General features: G+C 41.2%; 1 protein-coding gene across 3 annotated transcripts in view; it reads right to left on the bottom strand.

Moving 5' to 3' along the window:
- Positions 1-144: 144 nt before the first annotated feature.
- Positions 145-20,035, bottom strand: part of ripor1 (RHO family interacting cell polarization regulator 1) — a 94,393-nt gene continuing 74,502 nt past the window's right edge. For 2 of the 3 annotated variants that reach the window (XM_056281293.1, XM_056281291.1), the window contains exons 17-24: positions 18,995-19,112; positions 18,325-18,460; positions 17,667-17,861; positions 12,274-12,432; positions 11,644-11,840; positions 8,085-8,168; positions 4,658-4,748; positions 145-4,278 (exon numbers count right to left, since the gene is read on the bottom strand). In XM_056281293.1, coding sequence (XP_056137268.1) covers positions 4,175-4,278; positions 4,658-4,748; positions 8,085-8,168; positions 11,644-11,840; positions 12,274-12,432; positions 17,667-17,861; positions 18,325-18,460; positions 18,995-19,112 — 1,084 coding nt within the window. In that variant the 3' untranslated portion in view covers positions 145-4,174. The remainder of the gene's footprint in view (positions 4,279-4,657; positions 4,749-8,084; positions 8,169-11,643; positions 11,841-12,273; positions 12,433-17,666; positions 17,862-18,324; positions 18,461-18,994; positions 19,113-20,035) is intronic. The other variant, XM_056281292.1, reaches the window with a different exon arrangement.

Below are 20,035 nucleotides of genomic sequence, written 5' to 3' on the forward strand. Positions count from 1 at the left end.
TGACCGGCGATTTGTGTAGCCACAGTATTTTGAATATTTAGCAAAGCAAGATTACCACTATATCAGACCAAATGCATAAAATGTGTTATAATGTAATGTTTAAATAAATCCGGGACGGTTTTTTTTATTTTTTTTAATTCAGTCATTTATTTCAGCATAATCAATATATTAGGCAGGTTGACATGGTTTTACATTGAAAGAAAAAGTACAGGCAATTTTTTTAAACATTTTTAATCATTTATTTATGTTTTACATCTGGCAAGACAACTACCAGACAATATATAGAAAAGAAACATAACATTGTTCTTTCCAATGCTGCACAATTTATTATACTTGTGGAAAAAAATATAGCCCTACTGCAAAATATAGTGCAGTGTCCTCCACTGCTTCACTTTCTCTTTAATAGCATCTCTTTCAACATCAAACCTCAAGGCACTTATATTGTCAGACGCATTGCTGATCCAGAGGTATAGTAGTACATTGCGGCTGTCCTAAAGAAACTCAGTGGTAAGTTAACTGAGGGAAATACAGTGGGAGCCATCATTTAAGTTCCTCTATCTAACCCCATCTTGTATCAATCTTAATTTAATGGCCTTTGTATCATGTTCTCTCTTAAATGCTGTTAAGTGGAACTGAATAGGTAATCTATAAGTGATTACTTTGTGTTGCCATTTTCTAATCACTGCTTATCCTAACATCAGGAAAAAAAACATTTGGATTTGTATACAACTCTCTAGAGCTGATCAACAGTGCAGCTGTTGCTTTGATGTTGCTTGCAGTAAAAATGGGGACTTATATGATGGCTTTGCAGTGGCAATTTCCTGATTCACATTTTCACTGAATGTGAGAAATTCATGCAATTTAGTTTGAAGAAAGGGGGAAAAAAAAAACCTCCTTTTCAGCCACTGGATAGAGGTGAGCTACTGGCAATGACACAGCATGTATGAAAGCAGCAAAAATGTGCAATATGAAGTATCATTGGTAATATTGGACAAACAGCACAAAACCAAGAGACTACAGAAGGGGCTATGTTGGAAAAATGCATATATTAATAAATACTTGATGTAATTTTGATCCAAATTGCTTATATTGCTGCAAAGTGCTGTCCTCGTGTCACTGTTCCTGTCCTTGGGTCTCTGTGTTTGAGAGAACATGCCCTGTATACAGCTCTGAGCCAGAACACATGATGGACAATTCAGCAGCTGTTGTGTTTAGCAGCATCCGTGGAAGCCCCTCAGTCCAATTTCTTGGCTATTGTCCACAAATCTATAGTCCTACGTCAGCTGTTTACACACTTCTTCTAGAGAATGAGGCCACTACAAGGTGACCGACTATAGCAGGGCTGGCTCCAATTCACTTTAACTCAGTTCATTCGCATTTGACAAATCAAATACCTATGCACATTAATTGTGTCAACCTACTGAGGGAAATACTGGAATTAAATGCCTCTTCATCAAATGTGAAAGATTTTATATGTAAAATTAACATTTACTGAAATGGCAGTAAATACGACCACAACCGACACGGACAAACCTGGTCAAACTCAGTCAAAACAAAATGCCTCTGGTTTCATTCAGTGATGCATCTCTACCTGCTCCAAGAAGGCTAAGCCTGCTATTGGTCTCAGATAATAACATATATTCTGTAAAAAAATATTCTTGATGTAATTTAAGTGCAACCCCCACCAGCAAATATCATATTGTATCACCGTGTCAGTGGCAAAGTGTCAGTCAGTGAAAGTTGCCTTTATTAATCAGTCAATAAATCAAACTGCTTGACTGAGCAGAAATAAATGGTATGTGTGTCATAATAAGAGGCATCAGAATGCTTGCCATAAAACAAAATGTGAATTTACAAATTAAGAGCTCTAAAAATAAAAACGAAATGTACAATAAAATCACATAACATGTACAATTTCCAGTGGAGTATAGTAATACATATTCCCATAAAGAAAAGGCTATATAAAATAATACAGAAGAATGGCACTGAATTGCTTAAACCACCCTCTCAGATGAGCCGTCGGGGCCTTTCATCAAGACGGAATAACATAAATCGTTACAATGACATTAAAGTTGTTTTTTGGGTTTTTTTGCTGTCATGTCAAATTAAAATGGTTAAACAGAGGCCGACAAGACACCGCATCAAATCGTAACTGTTCTTCTGCCCCGAATCGTTTGTAGTGACATGCACATTACATTTACACTGTAAATGAGTCTGCAGTAGTACAGTAATACACAGGTCAAGAGATAATCTCACATTGAGAAAATTATTCATCAAAGTCGTCTGATTGCCTGAGTGTGCCCCTTAAAACATCTTGATGGTTGGTGGCCAGTTATTTTTAAAGGGGTTAGTCTCTGCAGCAGCCAATGAGCTGCCTGTCCATCCTTGTGGCCTGCTCAAATGTCCTTATTGTAACAATGAACCCCAAGCCATTCACTCACACTGAGAGGCTCTGGATGAGAGTGTCAAATTGTAAACTGTAATCATTGAACAGAGGCAGGGAGGAGAGAGGACTCCTGGGGGGGATCTTACACACCCCAGTTGTTAACTTTAAATATTAGCGAGAATGGAATAGTGAAACGGAAATTCATGTCTTCAACATCCTCCTCAACTGGTTCCATGCATTCACTTGAACTGCCTTTTTTGGGGGACTATAAACCTATACCGGTTTAATTCTGTGAAGGCATGTAAGATGTTGTTTATTTCATGCAGACGAGAATTGGACATGCTCAAAATGGCACGGAAATTTCACGCACTAGTTTGTACAGCACAGGGTAGCGTCCCTCATACACAAGATTTAATCCTGACAATTTGTTATATGTATATCATCTTGCCATTCTGTTGAGAATGGGAATGAAATATATGTATTTTTTTATCATATTTTGTATATGCAAATGGATGGAAAATAAGAACTGTAAATCAAGCTCTACTTTGAGTTAAATCACGTTTCATTTCATCCTCCATTACCATGCCATGTTGACAAACGAGTGGTCAACCAAATTATATTTCAGTTATTCCTCACCCAGACACCAGTCATGTGGACTATAGTGAGCTTCTCACTTGAATAAAACAACAAAAGTAGCCACCCTCTAAGTCATTGTAAGAGGTTGTCAATAGATCCCAAATTTTCCTCACGTGGAGTTTGGAGTGGGTCAAGAGTTTTGAGACATCGCAGTCCAACCAGTGCCTCCTATTGAAAAGGAATTTGGGTTTCACAGTTTTCACTAGGAGACTCGTTTCCAACACAGTGTTGCTCTATGGCCGTTGTTGAATCATCTGAGATTCTATGGAAGCAGATTCGCAGAATGCAAGAACACATCAGCAAGTTGTTGTGATGGAGGATATTGTCATATATTCACAGTAAATGCTTGTTAGTTTTAAAGAAGGGGCAGCGAGACTGCACCAATAACACAACCTGGACAATCTGTATCAATGGCTCTGGTCCAACTATATTGCCCCCATATCACATGACCCAATGCAGCATCAGTGGACCATAAGTGCAATTTTTATGCCCAGAAAAGTCCTGATGTTTCTTATAAACCATTTTTTCTTTACATACATGCTCTATACATACATATTCTTTGTAGTCAGAAGACCAAATATTTCTGATCTACATGCTCCTATACAGTCCTCTACAAATTGTCTTCCCCTTGTTTCACCATCCAATCTTCCATCTCATTATCTCCATCTTTCTCACATTCCCTCCTTCCTTCTGGTTAAGGCAGTTCAAACTGTAGATCCTTCAGAGGCATCAATAAAGTCCATTGTCTTTTAAGAGTAGTTACCACAGGTTTATATACAAAAGATAGTCACCTAGTATGTGGGTGTAGCTTAGTGATTTTTTAATTTGTTTTTTTTTATATGCCCAGTGCTATTGAGAGTATCACAGTTGCTGTCTCCTCTTTGACAGTATCTTTGTATTTGTATTGTTGTATGTGACAAGTTTGAGCAAATCTGTGTTGGTGATGTGATTTGGAAAGCACACAGTATTACGATACTGTACTTTCTCCCTAAAGGTTGAGTCAATATATTAAAAAAATATCAATATTATACTGATGTAGTGGCCTGCCTTCTGCTGAATGCCACCTCAGTTTTGTGTGTGTGTGTGTGGGTGTGTGTGTGTGTGTGTGTGTGTGTGTGTGTGTGTGTGTGTGTGTGTGTGTGTGTGTGTGTGTTAGAACGCTGTGCTGGCCATGCTGCCAGGTGCAAAGAGTCTTGGAATTCCATCCTGCGCCTGTGCCGTCTCTACATGTCTGTGGGCCATCTTCCCCTCCTCACCTGATCGACACAATGTATGAATGAACAGAAAAAAATATATATGAATAAATGAATTGTGGAATGGGCGAAAATCTCGAATCATTCCAGAAAATTTGGAGAAATCTCAAATGACATTTGTTTGATTTTGTAACATCTTCCGATGCCAGACAATCATGTATTTCACATCTTTCTGAATTACTACTCTTCTGTATTTAATGAATGAGTGAATTAATGAAAGAAATATGAAAACGTGAATGAATGAAATAAAGAGAGAATATTTTGATAATTGTAACACTTTTTTAAATCACCCCAGCTCTGAAATATACAATTATTATTATTATTATTCACACAAGTTGACCTGAAACATGTTGAGCATGACCACTATTAACATCATTATTACCCAGCACTAGCAGGGCTTGTTTGGCAGCATCTCGGACTTCCTCCTTGTCCGTCCGACACAGATACACCAACTGATCAATGCTTTCCTTTGCCTGGAACAGAGAGTTCATAGAGATGAATGCAATTAGTTACAGTGGTCAGCCTACATATATAGACTCTGTTACAGCTGGATTTCAATTTACAGATCCATTATGTGGTTACTCCTTTGTGTGGCTTGAGGCAGGGAGAAACAGAGCATGGCGGAGTTGCAATGTAACCTAGTTAGCAAATCTACAAATTGTGAGTTTGGCTCAGAGGACTTCTGGGAAGGGACGGGAAGGAAGTCAGAGAGCAATAAGTCCATGTTGGACTTAAATTCCCTATTAGCTGTAAAACTGTGGAACGCAATAGATCTCTGTCTTGAAATAGTACAGCTGGATGTAATTCATGTTCATGTCAGTCGAGAGGAGGATTTATTCTCATTAAATTCAAATGTGGTGAATCTTTTGGTGTGAGGAGGTTGTCATATCCGATCAAAAACCATAGAGATTACTTAGCACAACTGATTTATGAACAAGAACAGTTTTGATTAACTTAAGATAAAACCCAAGTAGACTTGCTGAGTATAAACACATTATCATTGAATTGCAAAAATAAATTAAAGCATGTTTTCAAAGCAGTATTTAGTTCATCCATTTTCAATCGGAAACTGACGTTTTCCGAGTCTGCTCAAGTCATTCATAAAGATTTGATATACTTTATGAATCCCCCATGGGGAAATTCTGCTCTGCATTTATCCCCACCTAGCTGTGTCGCTAGAAGCAGTGGGCAGCCGCCGTGCAGCATCCAGGGACCAACTCCAGTTCATCTTTCCATTGCCTCGGTCAGGGGCACAGACAGCAGTATTAACCCTAACATGCACGTATTTCTGATGATGGGGGGAAACTGGAGCACCCGGAGAAAAAGAACATGCAAACGCCACACAGAGGACGACCTGGGATGACCCCCAAGGTTGGACAACCCCGGGGTTAGAAACCCAGGACCTTCCTGCTGTGAGGTGACAGCGCTAACCACTGGGCCACTATGCTGCCAAATAAAATTCAGTCATTCATAAAGTAATCTAAGCAATGGATAAAACAGCTACTCTTTTATTTAAGGTGACTGAAGACTGTAAATCATAATCGGTCTCGGAAAAAAAAAACATTGTCCACTCTGACCTAAATGCTGTACATCTACTCACATCTAACCAAGTCAAGACTTATGGGTCTTATTTATGCCATTTATTCTTCTCTCCAAGAAGGGTCTTTGTAATCATAACAATCACTTTTCCAATTTCAGCACACACACACACAAAAAAACTAAAATGCAAAAGATTTCCTGAAACAATAACCAGCAGTAGTAACCAACCACAACTGCATCCAGCCTTGCTGCCACACACTCTATCGAGTCTCTACAGTACACTTGTGTATAAAGATACTATATGAGGCACAAATTACTAGATTTCGCAGGAATTTGAAGGACTTTAATTGTCTTGTCACACTGTCATTACAATTTACTTTGTGTATGTAATACCTTTATAATATCTATGCATTTCACTCAACTGCAGGGTGTGCTGAGGAAGTTGTGTAAAGCCCAAAATAATATGGGCCCCATTTGTTCTCTATCCGAGGTCTGAAGTTGTTTTAAGCAGAATACCAATTGTTGAAATCATCACATGCCAAGCACCAAAAAGACACATTATGGTATCAAACCTATCCAAAAGAGGAGGAATTTGTAGTCTGCAATGTGACGAGGCACTCAAATTCCATGAGTGTTAATATAGCACTCTCTTCTGGTTGTCAAAGAAGGTTGAATCAGTTCATCTGTACACAACATTTATTGAGAGAAACGTTTCATCACTCATCTGAGTAGCCTCTTCAGTCTAAAGTGACTGCAGGTATCCATCCACACCCTTATAAACAATACAGTGGCATAATGACCAAAACCATGCATGATGACCAGTTTCATATGCAAATATGGGCATGATCATTAACTAGAGTTTCAATGGCTGTGTGTACTATTCAAAAAGGGTTGGGGAATAGTTGTAACCACAGTATTGTAAAATGGCGACAGATGTACTCTTAGCCCCCCCTGGTTTCAGGGATGGTTGTTCCCTCTTAACATAGATGGCCCCTTTGACTCCCCGTTCAAACCAGCGTTCCTCCCTCTCAAGGATGTGCACATCCTCATCCCTGAAGTGGCCACGGTCCTGTAGATGGATGTAGACTGTGGAGTCCTGGCCTGACGTGTTAGCTCTTCTATGTTGTGCCATCTTCTTGGCCAGCGTCTGTTTGGTTTCCCCAATGTACAAGTCACTGCAATCCTCCCGGCACTTAATAGTGTACACTATATTGCTCTGTTTGTGCTGGGGGACCCGATCCTTGGGGTGGACCAACTTCTGGCACAACGTGTTTTGGGGTTTGTGGTTAGTTTATGTAAATCCTTCTGTATGCTAAAGTTAAAATGCATTATGTGTATGAAATAAGCTCTAAAATAAAGTTCAATTAAAGGAAAACAGTCATTTCTCATACAAATAGCTTTCTGTGCAATAGATGGCAATATCAGTGCTAGCATTAGTGACTGAGAAAGTTGCTTAATACATGCTCAATAATCCAGGTAAGGAAATCCCAGGGAATTGAATCAGTTCATCTGGAGGATTGTCGTGACATGTACATCAGGGAAACCAAACAGACACTGGCCAAGAGGATGGCACAACACAGGACAGCTAACGTGTCAGGCCAGGACTCCGCAGTCTACACCCATCTGCAGGCCAGTGGCCACTCTTTAAAGGATGAGAATGTGCACATCCCTGAAGCTGGTTTGAACTGGGAGTCAAAGAGGCCATCTATGTTAAGAGGGAACGACCATCCCTGAACCGATGGGGGGGGGGGGGTGCTAATAGTTCATGTCGCCATCTTACAATGCTGTAAACATTCCCCAATCCTCTGTGAATAGTACATATGGCCATTGAAACTCTAGTTAATGGTCACGGCAATTTTACAAATTAAACTGATCATTTTTGGGCATTATGCCACTGTATTGTTTATAAGGGTGTGGATAACTTCAGTCAGCTGAGACTGGAGAAGTCATTTAGATGGGCGATGAAACGTTTCTCAACGTCATGTCCAGATGAACTCTTTCCACTTTCTATGACTGAGAAAGTTGTCAGTTTTAATCTATGAACATGTGCAGTTTTGCCAATGAGATCCATATAAGATTTGATGTAAAGGCTTTACTGCAGTACTGCATTCTTGATGCTAAGACAAGCTAAGTTTAACTATTACTTCAAACACAGGAGAAGCACTCCTGGAGCAAGTAGAGCTTCAGTGTCTTTCCCATTTCTACTTGAACCTTGAGACTATTAGGGCTTCATAGCCAACCATATCTCTGTATCATACACGTGTTTTTACCTTTAGACAAGCCAGGGCCTTGCAGCCGCACACTCTGGTATCAACACTTTCCTCTTCCAGCAGCTCCAAACAACTCACCAAAGCCTGCAGAAAGGAGCAAACCTCTTATTACATTCTATACATCATATGTGAGGTTCCTATCACATTGTTACTTGTAACTGTGTTTGCATGCATCAACCACATCTACGCAAAAGTATGCATATTAAATATAATACAACAATTAAAGTGCTTCAAATATAGGAACCATATAACTAGTCAGATTTTTTTTTTAACATCACTTGAAAGGATTTCAAGTATCCTAAATCACTTAAGGCTTGAATCGGACTGTGCAGTTACACAACTCTTCTGTGGACTGAAATGTTCATGTTTGAGTTGTTATTGTTGAGATTTATGGAGACTATTCAAAATAAACAGAGAATTTCAGGGGTTCACTTGCAACCTCTTGGCTCCCTCGTTCATTTGACTGTTCTGATGGAAAGTCCGGTCAAGGAGAGATTAAAAGAACCCTTTCACATGTTTGAGTCCAAGCAAAACTGATGAAAAATGTTCATTTTGTTGATTAATTTTAATTATATTGAAGGTCGTATTAGAACATCTATTTGTTCACAAATGACTGAAGTCTGACACACAAACCTTACTAGTCTTTTTGGGGCTTTGTAATCTGTGTGAAGTGAGGTTGATATCTTGTTTGTGTATTTGATGAACATGTAAATAAGCAATATTCCCTGAAAGACAGGTGCAGGTAGAAATAAAAGAGAATGAAAGTTCACTTTCATTCATTGTATCGTCTAATCTCTTTAATTGATTGTGGCTTGCTTGTCATATTCATTATATTGACACCAGTTTTATGGATGACCTGTTTAGATGGCAGAATCCTCTGGTTCACTAAAATGGATGTTGATAGTCATAGATATACTAATGCAGTGTTGTAGTTGAGTCACTAAACCTCGAGTCCGAGTCAAGTCTCGAACCCCCAGTGTTCGAGTCCGAGTCCCCAAAGAATAGTCAGAGTCGAGTCCGAGTCAAGTCCCCATTACCTGAGTCTGAGTCCGAGTCATCAAGGTTGAGTCTGAGTCGAGTTCGAGTTAGGCATCTTAGCACTAACTGTTACTGAACATGAGGGTATGCACATGAATCTGCATGTAGGTGGAACACACATGCCTGCCCTTGCACAAAATTGAATAATGTTACGGTATTAACATAGCTATTATTATCTTATGCCAAATTATTAGGGCCTATTACAAAAAACTGACAAAAACAAAAAAAAACAGTCTTTATCAATTAACAAGTCCGAGTCCTCATCTCCAACTTCCGAGTCCGAATGCAGTCAATGCTCAAGTCCAAGTCCGACTCATCAGTGCTCAAGTCCAAGACGAGTCATGAGTCCTGAAAATCATCAGGACTCGAGTCCGATTCCTGGAATCAAGTACTAACAACACTGTGCTAATGTGGGTTAGCACTGGTTATATCTGCCTAAAGTTGTAGTCTATTAGACACGTTCATGTTCATGACCATGACACAAATACTGCTTCAACTAGTCAAACACCTTCATCTTAACATTTACAAAGTAGTGATTAAATGTGAAGGATATCTAGGAAAGCTAGAAGGGGAATCACAAGATATCTTTCCTCATAGATGGATCATCAACAACAATACACGTTTTACTAGTTATGACAGGTAAACACATGCACCCACATGAACCTGGTTTGGAGGGAAGTGTTATAGGAGGGAAGCAGAGAGAGAGAGAGGGGTAGGATTTTTTTTAGGTTGTTTACTTTCAAAATCTAACTCACTCTTGCTTATTTTTCCAAAGTTACACATAGTAGCTTTAAGTGATCAGTCACAGACAGATTTCACTATCTAATTTATCGATGAGCTTGAACTTAGATCACCGCCTCTTGTTACAAAGGGATTTGAAAATATCGCATCTCTAAAAGCTAAACCAACTTTTACCAACACATTGCATTGTGCTAACACTAAACGGTGTAAAAAAAAATTTTTTTCTTTTCCTCTGTGTATGACACACCAGTCTCTCAGGGGTCAGATTCATATATTGAGGTTTATATGCAAATATTTAGCATGACGTAGTCAACATTCTCTCACATCCACATCCAGATCCACACACACACACACACACACACACACACACACACACAAATTTCCAAGCAGACACTCAGTGCCAATGCTGAACATATTCAGTGTCAGCCTAATGACTTCATACCTGAGTGTTCTTCAACCATGTTTTCAGTTTAAACATTTAAAAGGTGCTGCATTCTCTGATACTCAAGGGTAAAGAATTCCACATCCCGGCCGCCTTAACTGAGAAGCCGCTTTTCCCAAGTGTTGTAGACTGAAATTTAACATAACAGTCCCCTCTACTGGAAGTTCTTGTTAACCTTGAGCCAGTGCTACCTCCTGCTACAAACTGTTTAAGAGGTGGTGGTACTAGACTGTGAATGATTTTGTATAATAAACCAACATTAGCCATAGACAGAAAAATGCCAAATGTCAAAAGATTATACTTTTTAACTCTATTGCAATAATGATGAGTAAGGCTTTATATCCATGATTTTCAATGCATGCTTATACAGACAATAAAGTGGTTGCATTGATGATTTTGTCAGACCATGTTGTAATACCGTATGAAAAATGTGACAGTATCATTGAGTGCATGTACAGTTTTGCTGTATCTGTACTCATTTGATTTCTTATAAATCTAAAATGAGCAAGGTTAAGCTTTATTGTTTTTGACATTTTTGTAATTTTTTTTTTTTGAAGGTTAGATTGCAATCAACATCACACCTTAAAAGTTTAACATGCTGAACATGCTGAATCCTCCGTCTCCCCCCCCCCCCACTTTTCTCCCCAGTTGTACTTGACCAATTACCCTATTTTCCGAGCTGTCCCGGTCACTGCTCCACTCCCTCTGCCAATCCGGGGAGGGCTGCAGACCACCGGACTACCACATGCCTCCTCTGATACATGTGAAGTCGTCAGCCGCTTTTCACCTGACAGTGAGAAGTTTCGCCGGGGGGACGTAGCGCGTGGGAGGATCACGCTATTCCCCCCAGTTCCCCCTCCACCCTGAACAGGTGCCCCAACTGACCAGAGGAGATGCTAGTGCAGCGACCAGGACACATACCCACATCCGGCTTCCCACCTGCAGACACGGCCAGTTGTCTGCAGGGATGCCCGACCAAGCCGGAGGTAACACGGGGATTCAAACCAGCGATCCCCATGTTGGTAGGCAATGGAACAGACTGCCACGCCACCTAGACGCTCCCTCCTCTGTCCTTTTATAATAATTTCTGGAGGAGGGGAATTGCTTCTTCTATTAGAAAAAACATACTAACCGTTTTGGACAAATTCAATGCCAAATATGAATAATCTGCTATTCCAATCTGCTATTTTCTCCATAGCCCCTGTAAGTAAAGTTGCAGCTTTCTGTTTACAATTAGCATTTACATAAATGACTGTGTCATCTGCATACATTTGAATATTAACTTCTGTACAAATGGATGGTAGATCATTAATATACGTAGATACTGGCTATAGTTACCCTCTCTCTGTGTCTGGGGTTGTCAGCTAGGCTTCTCAGGAGAGAACTCGCAGAGGCTGACACTTTCCCTCTTGGGTCCTTCAGCACCTTAGCAACAGCATGAAGCCCCTCTCTCTTCAGACTGCACTCCGGGGGGTGGCGAAGGGCACGCACCAACACTTCCTGTTCACATGATGCAAGGCTTTTGACCAACCAGACTGAAGAAAGGGAAGAGAAGGTGAAGAGGTGAGCTAGGTCAAGTGTTTAGATGTAGAGTCTCAATCTTCTATGTTGTCAGTGTGGAAGTGGAAGGTTGGGCAATGGAGTGGTGAGGAAGAGGGTGAAGAGGGAGAGGATAGGGGTTGAGGAAAACAAAGAGAGGAAAAAAGGGAGGTGTATGAGACAAAGAAGGAGGAAATAGAGGGTGGATGTGGATGACAATGTGTGTGCATTTAATCTCAGAGGGTTATTGCTTCCCGCCTTGAGTTGGGCAACATTTGTCAAAGTGAAGTATCTGTTTGTAGTATCCCTCTTTCCCAATGTATGTGTGTTTGGATGACTGACTATGTCCTATCCTTCCTGTCTAATTTGTTGATCTATATGCTTGTATGTGTCTATATGTCTATCTGTGAATGAGTGTGAATGTCTTACCCTCTTCAGCAAGCTCAGTGATGTGTGTGTCCATATTGCTGACACCTTCAGCCTCCAGGTAGCTCCAGAACTGGAACACTGTTACCATTATATTGTCTCTGTTGCAGCCTCGCCGTGGTAGCTGCCGCTCCAGGATCCGTTCCACTAAGCGCAAGAAGACTGGAGAGGAGACACACACAGGTATAAATGCATTAAAAATGAGCACGTATGCAAACAAGCACACACACACACACACGCACACACACACACACACACACACACACACACACACACACACACACACACACACACACACACACACACACCCTTCTTAAAATCTTAAAGCATTTGGTTTCAAAAGCCGCTATGTAAAAAATATGAATCTTCTAATCTTATTGATGAGCAGGCATACATCCATGATCTGTTTAACGTTGATATTAATAAAAAATATAGTAAAACTCATCCTCCCAGACATTCAAACATTGCAGTTACAAAGTCACAGGACAAAATAACCGGCAATTGTAACCTCAACTTTCCAGTTTTGTTCATGAGCTTTCATGTGTCCAGGCATGCTATGATAGCACACCTAGAATCTAGGTTAAACTCCAACAAGCAGGATTCTGTTCCCAAGGCTTTTGAATGCTCTGCCCGAGGAGCTGATGCTGGCAAAATCACTATCATGTGTTGATGTCTTTATGCATGCTCAATAATCCAGGAAAGAAAATCAAAGAAAGAAAGTTGAATCAGTTCATCTGGACACAACGTTTATTGAGAGAAATGTTTCCTCACTCATCTAAGTGAACTCTTCCTGACAATCCCAAATTAAACAAAGTGTGGTTATCCTAACTGGGCGTTTGTCAAAGCCAGGAAGACGCCCAAACAGTGCACCAGCCACTCAAAGGGACAAGGACAACAGCTGCCTAAGTGTAAACCAGTGGTGATTCCGTAAGTGGCTGGAGTGGCGGAAAAGTTGAGACGTGTATTTTCGAAACACCGCGTCTCAGTTGCTTTCAAACCTCAAAACATCCTGCACCAACTGGTCCACCTCAAGGACTGGGTCCTATGGCACAGACAGAGCAATATAGTGTACGCTGTTAAGTGCCAGGAGGATTGCCGTGACTTGCACACTGGGGAAACCAAACAGACGCTGGCCAAGAGGATGGCACAACACAGAAGCACTAATGTGTCAAGCCAGGACACCACAGTCTACACCCATCTACAGGCCAGTGGCCACTCTTCCAAGGAAGAGGATGTGCACATCCTTGATAGGGTGGAACGCTGGTTTGAACGGGGAATCAAAGAGGCCATCTGTGTGAAGAGGGAACAACCATCCCTAAACCGGGGTGGGGGGGCTAAGGGCCTGGATATACTCCAGAGCAGACACGTACGCGGACAGCTGCGAACACGTAGTACTTTTATTTATACTACTTAGTTGAGTCCGCTTGGAATACGCGTTTCGCACATGCGCAGTAGATCGGCGTTACGTATTTCCGGGCAAAATGGCGACATACATGCAATAAGAAGAGCTGCTTTGTTTGTTGTATTTAGCACAATTAGAGAAAACAGGAAAAAAGCGGAAAGCAAGAAAATGGTGTGTCGGCACACACCTTCTTCTTTCAACGTTTTGGCAATTTTCTTCCATGAATTTGTGCACATCTGGTTATCTTTGTAGTGTTTTAATAACGTTTTTTATACTAAATTTATTTCTGATTTTTCCCTTTTTCTCCCAATTTAGTGGCCAATCGCTCCCTATTTTAATTCAGACACCCACCCTCGTACTGTATGCGTTCGCGAACTGACTGCTTTTTCCGACACACCCAGAGACGCGTTCATGTGACGAACACAAGCCGACTCCGCCCCTCTCCCGAAGACAGCGTTGCCAATACGCCCATTTCACGCCGCGGCCATCTTGGATTTAAAAAAAACCAAGCGGTGGGAACTTAGCCACGCCCCCTTCATTGAAAACACTGCTGGAAGCAACATGTCGTACTGCTGTGTACCAGCAGTTGTATTGTACTGTCAGTACAATACAATTTTTCAAACATGTAGACTACTGCATTGTATAATATGTATGTATATATAGCGAATTCGGGGGACAACGCTGCCACACGAACTGCCGCGGCCGGGAAGCGAACCCGTATCGCCCACATCGCAGGAGACATCGCTAACCGCTCGACTAAAGGGTCAGACCCGCGAGTCAGCGGCCAGCGTGTCTACTTATCCATGCACGTTACAATATATTCACTAATCTTTCAATAGTGGATAGCTCTGTTCTGACACATAATCTTGATAACAGGAAAATGTGTGGATTTATATTGCTTCCCACATGTATGACATATCCTCATGTGTCCAGTGAGGCGACTCTACCTGATCATGACTACGACGTGAAGCCCCTTTCTGTGGAAGACCAGCTTGATGCAGTAAAGAAACGCATCGCTTTCCTGGAGGACGAAAATAAAAAGCTGAAAAGTGAGCGTTTTGGTCTAGAACGCTTCCAGCGTGCGCCCAATCTGATCAGGTTTTACACTGGTTTTAAGGATTACCACACCCTCAAAGCACTCTTCCTAGCTTTACAGCCTACTGCAGAGTCCATGGTGCGATGGACTCAAATGCAAAGGAACAGCCATAACCTAGAACACATTTCTGTGTCTGGCTTCCATGCAGAGCATTTATCGCTGATTGATCAGTTTTTCCTGTTCTTGTGCCGTGTGAGGCAGGGCTTTTTTGCTCTGGATTTATCTGTACAATTCAATGTGTCGCCGGCCACAATCAGCAGGAACTGTACGACGTGGGCCAACTATTTGCTCTTTATGTTAGGGACCCTCCCAATATGGCCTAGTAGAGCAGCAGTAGGCGAGCTAATGCAACCAGTATTCAGGGAATTCTACCTAAACACAAGAGTGATACTAGACTGCACAGAGATCCGCATCGAGACAGCTAGTTCGAAGGTTTTGAACACCATGACATACTCCCATTATAAAAGTAACACTACACTGAAATCCCTAATTGGGATCACTCCCTCAGGGTCAGTTAGCCTGGTAAGTAATCTATACACAAGATGTATTTCTGATAAGGAGATAACTAAGAGGTCAGATGTTCTGGACCTCTTAGAGTCAGGTGATGAGGTCATGGCCGATAAGGGCTTCCTTATCAAAGACCTGCTCGATGAAATAGATGTAAAACTTGTCATCCCTGCATTTTTAGGCCCAAGTGGACAGTTTAGCTGTGATGAGCTCACAGACACACAGAGTATTGCTGGCTTGAGAATACACGTCGAACGGTCAATAAGACGCATAAAGGAGTACCACATTTTTGATGGAGTCATACCCCTTTCACTAAGTGGAACAGTCAACCAACTGTGGACTGTGTGTGCTCTCCTAACAAATTTTCAGGGACCACTGTTTTAAACCTTTGTTAAATTCAGCTGACAAGAAAATAGTGCACACAAACCTTAGATAGACTGAAACATATTTAACTTCATTTCAGTACAGTCCCATTTTTTAGCCCACACCTTGAGATGAGCAATCACTATCTTAGTTTAGTAAACAATTGATGATTTGAGTTGGTAGCGAGTTCCAGTTTATTGCTACAACAGAATGACAGTTGACCGAACATATTTTAGTTTAAAATGAACCAACAGTTTTGTTAAAGTTAAAGGACAAAGAATGAAAATATTGTAGATGGGACAATCTAATGTATAAATATTGAATGTACAGTATAAAACTGAAATGTATCTTATTTTTTATTTTATTGTGATTAAACAGCTTCTTTGAATACAGCCCTGTGTGTGTGTCTCTCCTCACTGGCACAGGAGAGGTAGAAAGTACTCGAAAAAGAAGAGATCCAGCTTAGTTTTCATATTCTCCCATTCCTTCGCATCAAAGTAGATTCGCTCCAGGTGGTAGTCATCTTGGCACTTCACAAAAAAGTCACACCACATCATCCCTGTGATTCCCATTTGTCCCATCATCTGATTGTAGTAGCCATGACTGTGTTTGAGAGCAAAAGACCCATCTGGTCTTAGAGAAAGGTACTTGCACTCCACAAAGCTGTCCACATCAGGACACTTGATTTCCAGCAGTCCCTGAAGCTGACCGGAGTCATCCACCACCTTTCGGTCAGGGGAGGCACCCAAATGTGGGGCGTTGGGGTTGATGGCGTAACCACAAGTGGAGACCGAGTGTCCAGTTACTTCCTCATACTGTATAGCTGCAACGGGCTCCAGCTCAATTCCTCTCATCATGGCCTGTGTCTGCACAGTCCTCTTCGGTCTCTGCCCCGGCTGCATTGATTTCCGATTGAGTAAGAAGGGGGCGTGATTAAGTTCCCACCACTTGGTTTTTTAAAATCCAAGATGGCCGCGGTGTGAAATGGGCGTATTATTGCTGTTTCGTCGAATCCGGCCATAGCCGGGTCTGACAAGACCGGGGTGCGAACCCCAGTGGGCAACTGCATCGACACAAAGCCGATGCTTAGACCGCTACACCACCGCGGACCCTTAATGACAAATTATAAAGATTAGGGTAACAACGGACTTCTTCACAGCCTCGCTTCAAAGTCAGCGTCCATTTTTGTTTACCAGCGCATACACAGTTACGCCCTTGTCCACGCGGACACAAAACATTGGAGGTACGCGGATGTCTGCACGGACCCAACGCGTACACCCTCTGATGACGCGATTTACGTCAAGCGGACCCTCGCGTACACGTGGACGCGGGAGGTATAACTTGCGCTTAAGCGTACATCTGTCGCCATTTATAATTCCGTAATGGCAACTATTCCCCAGTCCTCTGTGACTAGTACACATGGCCGTTGTAACGCTAATTAACGCTCACAGCAATTTGCATATGAAACTGATCGTTTTCGGTCATTATGCCACTGTATTGTTTATAAGGGTGGGGATACCTGCAGTCAGTTGAGACCGAAGAGGTCATATAGATGAGTGATGAAACGTATCGCTCAATAAACGTTGCGTCCAGATGAACTGATTCAACTTCCTTTCTTTGATACCATCGGTTAAATTACATTAAAAACACATTTTAATTGAAAGGATTTTCTGTGATTAGCTTCCATCTGTTTTATTCCCATGTATTTACCTGTTCTATTCCTCTTTGGTTCCACTTCTTAATTTGTGAGCTAGTGACTAGCACATCATTGATGTTTAACATATTTATAATAATAACAACAATGATAATAATAATAATAACAATAATAATAATAGTTGTGAGGGCTTTTGTTAGGGCCTACATAAAGCCTTCCGGGTCACCAAATATGGACTGCAAAAGTTGCAGGGTACAGGCGCCTGTTACTTTTGCCTGCATTTTATGCCTTCAAACTTGCATGCATGCACATATAACCACACTTGAATGTAGACCATCATAAATGCATGGACACTCCACTCCTTATTCCTGTACCTCCACATGGACCTTCTCCTCTTACTCCTGTACCTGTGTCAGCCATGTTGGCAGCCCTCTCAGGCAGTCTGGAAGAGTACACCCTCTCCAGGCTAACCAGGAAGGAATCAGCAGAGACACTGTACACGCTACTCTGCCCCACACACTGTTGCCATAGTGACACAGCCCCTTGGCACTGCTCCAGATGTGGGATCACTGTGATGCAGGGAAGTGAGGGAAAGGTTAAAAGAAGGAGATAGAGGGTGAAAAGAGGACATAGAGTATATAAAAAAAAACAAAAAATGCAGACATGAATAACATACTTCATATGTTCCTTTTTTAAAACTTTGTGCAATCTAAAAATGATGATGACAATCGAGACAGGGATTAATAAAACAAGGGGGGATTAGGCTGAAAGATTTGGTGCGATGAGAGCTGGAGTGACAGAGGTGATGTAGTTTCTACTTGAATCTAGCTGAACTTGTTCTACTCTAAAATGTTGTAAGAAGTGTACGGGAACAATTTGTTCATTAGATTATCAGATTATTTGTTTTACTTCATAAGTTTAGCTTTGTAGGCAAGCACGGTCTTCGATTTTGTTAGGGTGGGATATATCTGATGAATGAGTTAGTTAGGGAGAGAAACAGACATTTTAGATGGACACATGCAGCGACTTCACCTTGGACAGATTGAGTGAACTGGCTTGGGGTTTCTTTGGTGATGCGTCGTATGATTTCCAGGACTCTGGCCTCTCTTAACAGCCTGTCTAAAGCGTACATCTCTCCACACCGCAGAGGACCGAACATACCAAGTCGCTAGAGGGAGAATACATTTTATTCAATCAAATCTGACAAAACAGATTTAATCTTGACATGATCTACGCAAACTTATTTTTTTCTCATCCATCTAAACAAGAAACACAGAGCTCTAAATGAAATGAAAGTAAAAAGGTACCAGGAAAAGATAACAGTATTTCAGTTTGCACTAAATGAGGGGAATCCCAATCTCTTTCAGTTAAAAAAAAAAACAAAAACAGTGTGTATACCACAGGATGGGGTGTATACAATCACAAACAGTACTTCTTTAGAGTGTACGGTGAGTATTATATAAGCTTTTTGATATCATCCCTGAATGCCAGGTAAAATTAAATAATCATCCACTATTTAACATTATACATTACATGTTTACATTGCTCTGTAGATCCCATCAATCACATTTTCAAAGCATCCCGAAGACACATCATCTTTAATATGACAAGTTGCCCTGCATTACTTGGCATATCATTAAAAACATAACATCATGGTGATAAACTGTGGGAACGCTGTGCTTGTAGAGTTCTTATCTCATACCAGTAGTTGTGCGCTGCAGTTCTTCAGGTGAACCACTAGTACGCTATCTAAAGCAGGGCAGCCGGTAGTCAGAGGGGAGGTGGGGACAAAGGTGTTCCAGTCTCTTTCTGGTTTAGCACTGCACACAAATAGAAAATTTCATGATAATGTTAACTTGAGAAGTGTGAGTAGATATGTCGTATAAATGTCTGTTTGCCAAGTAATGGTTGACACAGCAATCTACCAATCAGTGCTTAGCAGCGGTTGACTTCCTCCAGCACTGAGCTCTGACACCCAATTCAGTACGGTTGAGACAAGCTAGCGGAATGAAAAAGGTAAAAATGTGGGGAAACTGTAAAAACAGATTCACATTACCCTGGAAAAATAAAGGGCAACGTATTTTCTTTTAAAACACATCCAAATCTGGATCAGAAATGTCTTTGGTGGATTAAACTTTGTGGAAGACGACAATTTTAATTGACCAAAGAAACTAACAACAGATACACTTATATCTGCTAAAAGGCAAGTTAGCCACAGTCAGCTCAGTTGATATAGCAAGTTGATTTGACATTTAAGCTAAAACTAGCTCCTACTAGTTGTGGCAGACCTCATGGAAGTTTGTCAAAGATGGCACCAAAAACTAATGAGGGTGACAGGTGAAGAGATTTTGCAAAGCGTCAACTGTTAAGATGGAAGGAGGAGGTCTCTACAAAAGTTATATTTCTGTATGGAAGTTTGGAGCCAGTAGTGATGAAGATTGAGCCTGGTGGACAGGGGCGCGCTGAAGCACTGCGCACAGATGAAACCAGTTATAGATTTCTGTCTGTACATATCATAGTGTTTTTCCCCACAACAGAATACAGGCTACAATTTGTGTTGAAAACACACAAGAGCTCTTTTCTTGCACTGGAACTGTATAGCACAGTTGATACAAAGTCATCCAGTTCATCTGGATACGTTTATTGACAGATACGTTTCATCGCTCAACTAAGTGACCTCTTCAGTCTAAACTGTCTGCAGGTATCCCCACCCCTTACAAACAATACAGATGCATAATGACCA

The sequence above is a fragment of the Lampris incognitus genome, chromosome 6, assembly GCF_029633865.1.
Source record: "Lampris incognitus isolate fLamInc1 chromosome 6, fLamInc1.hap2, whole genome shotgun sequence".
NCBI lineage: Eukaryota > Metazoa > Chordata > Actinopteri > Lampriformes > Lampridae > Lampris > Lampris incognitus.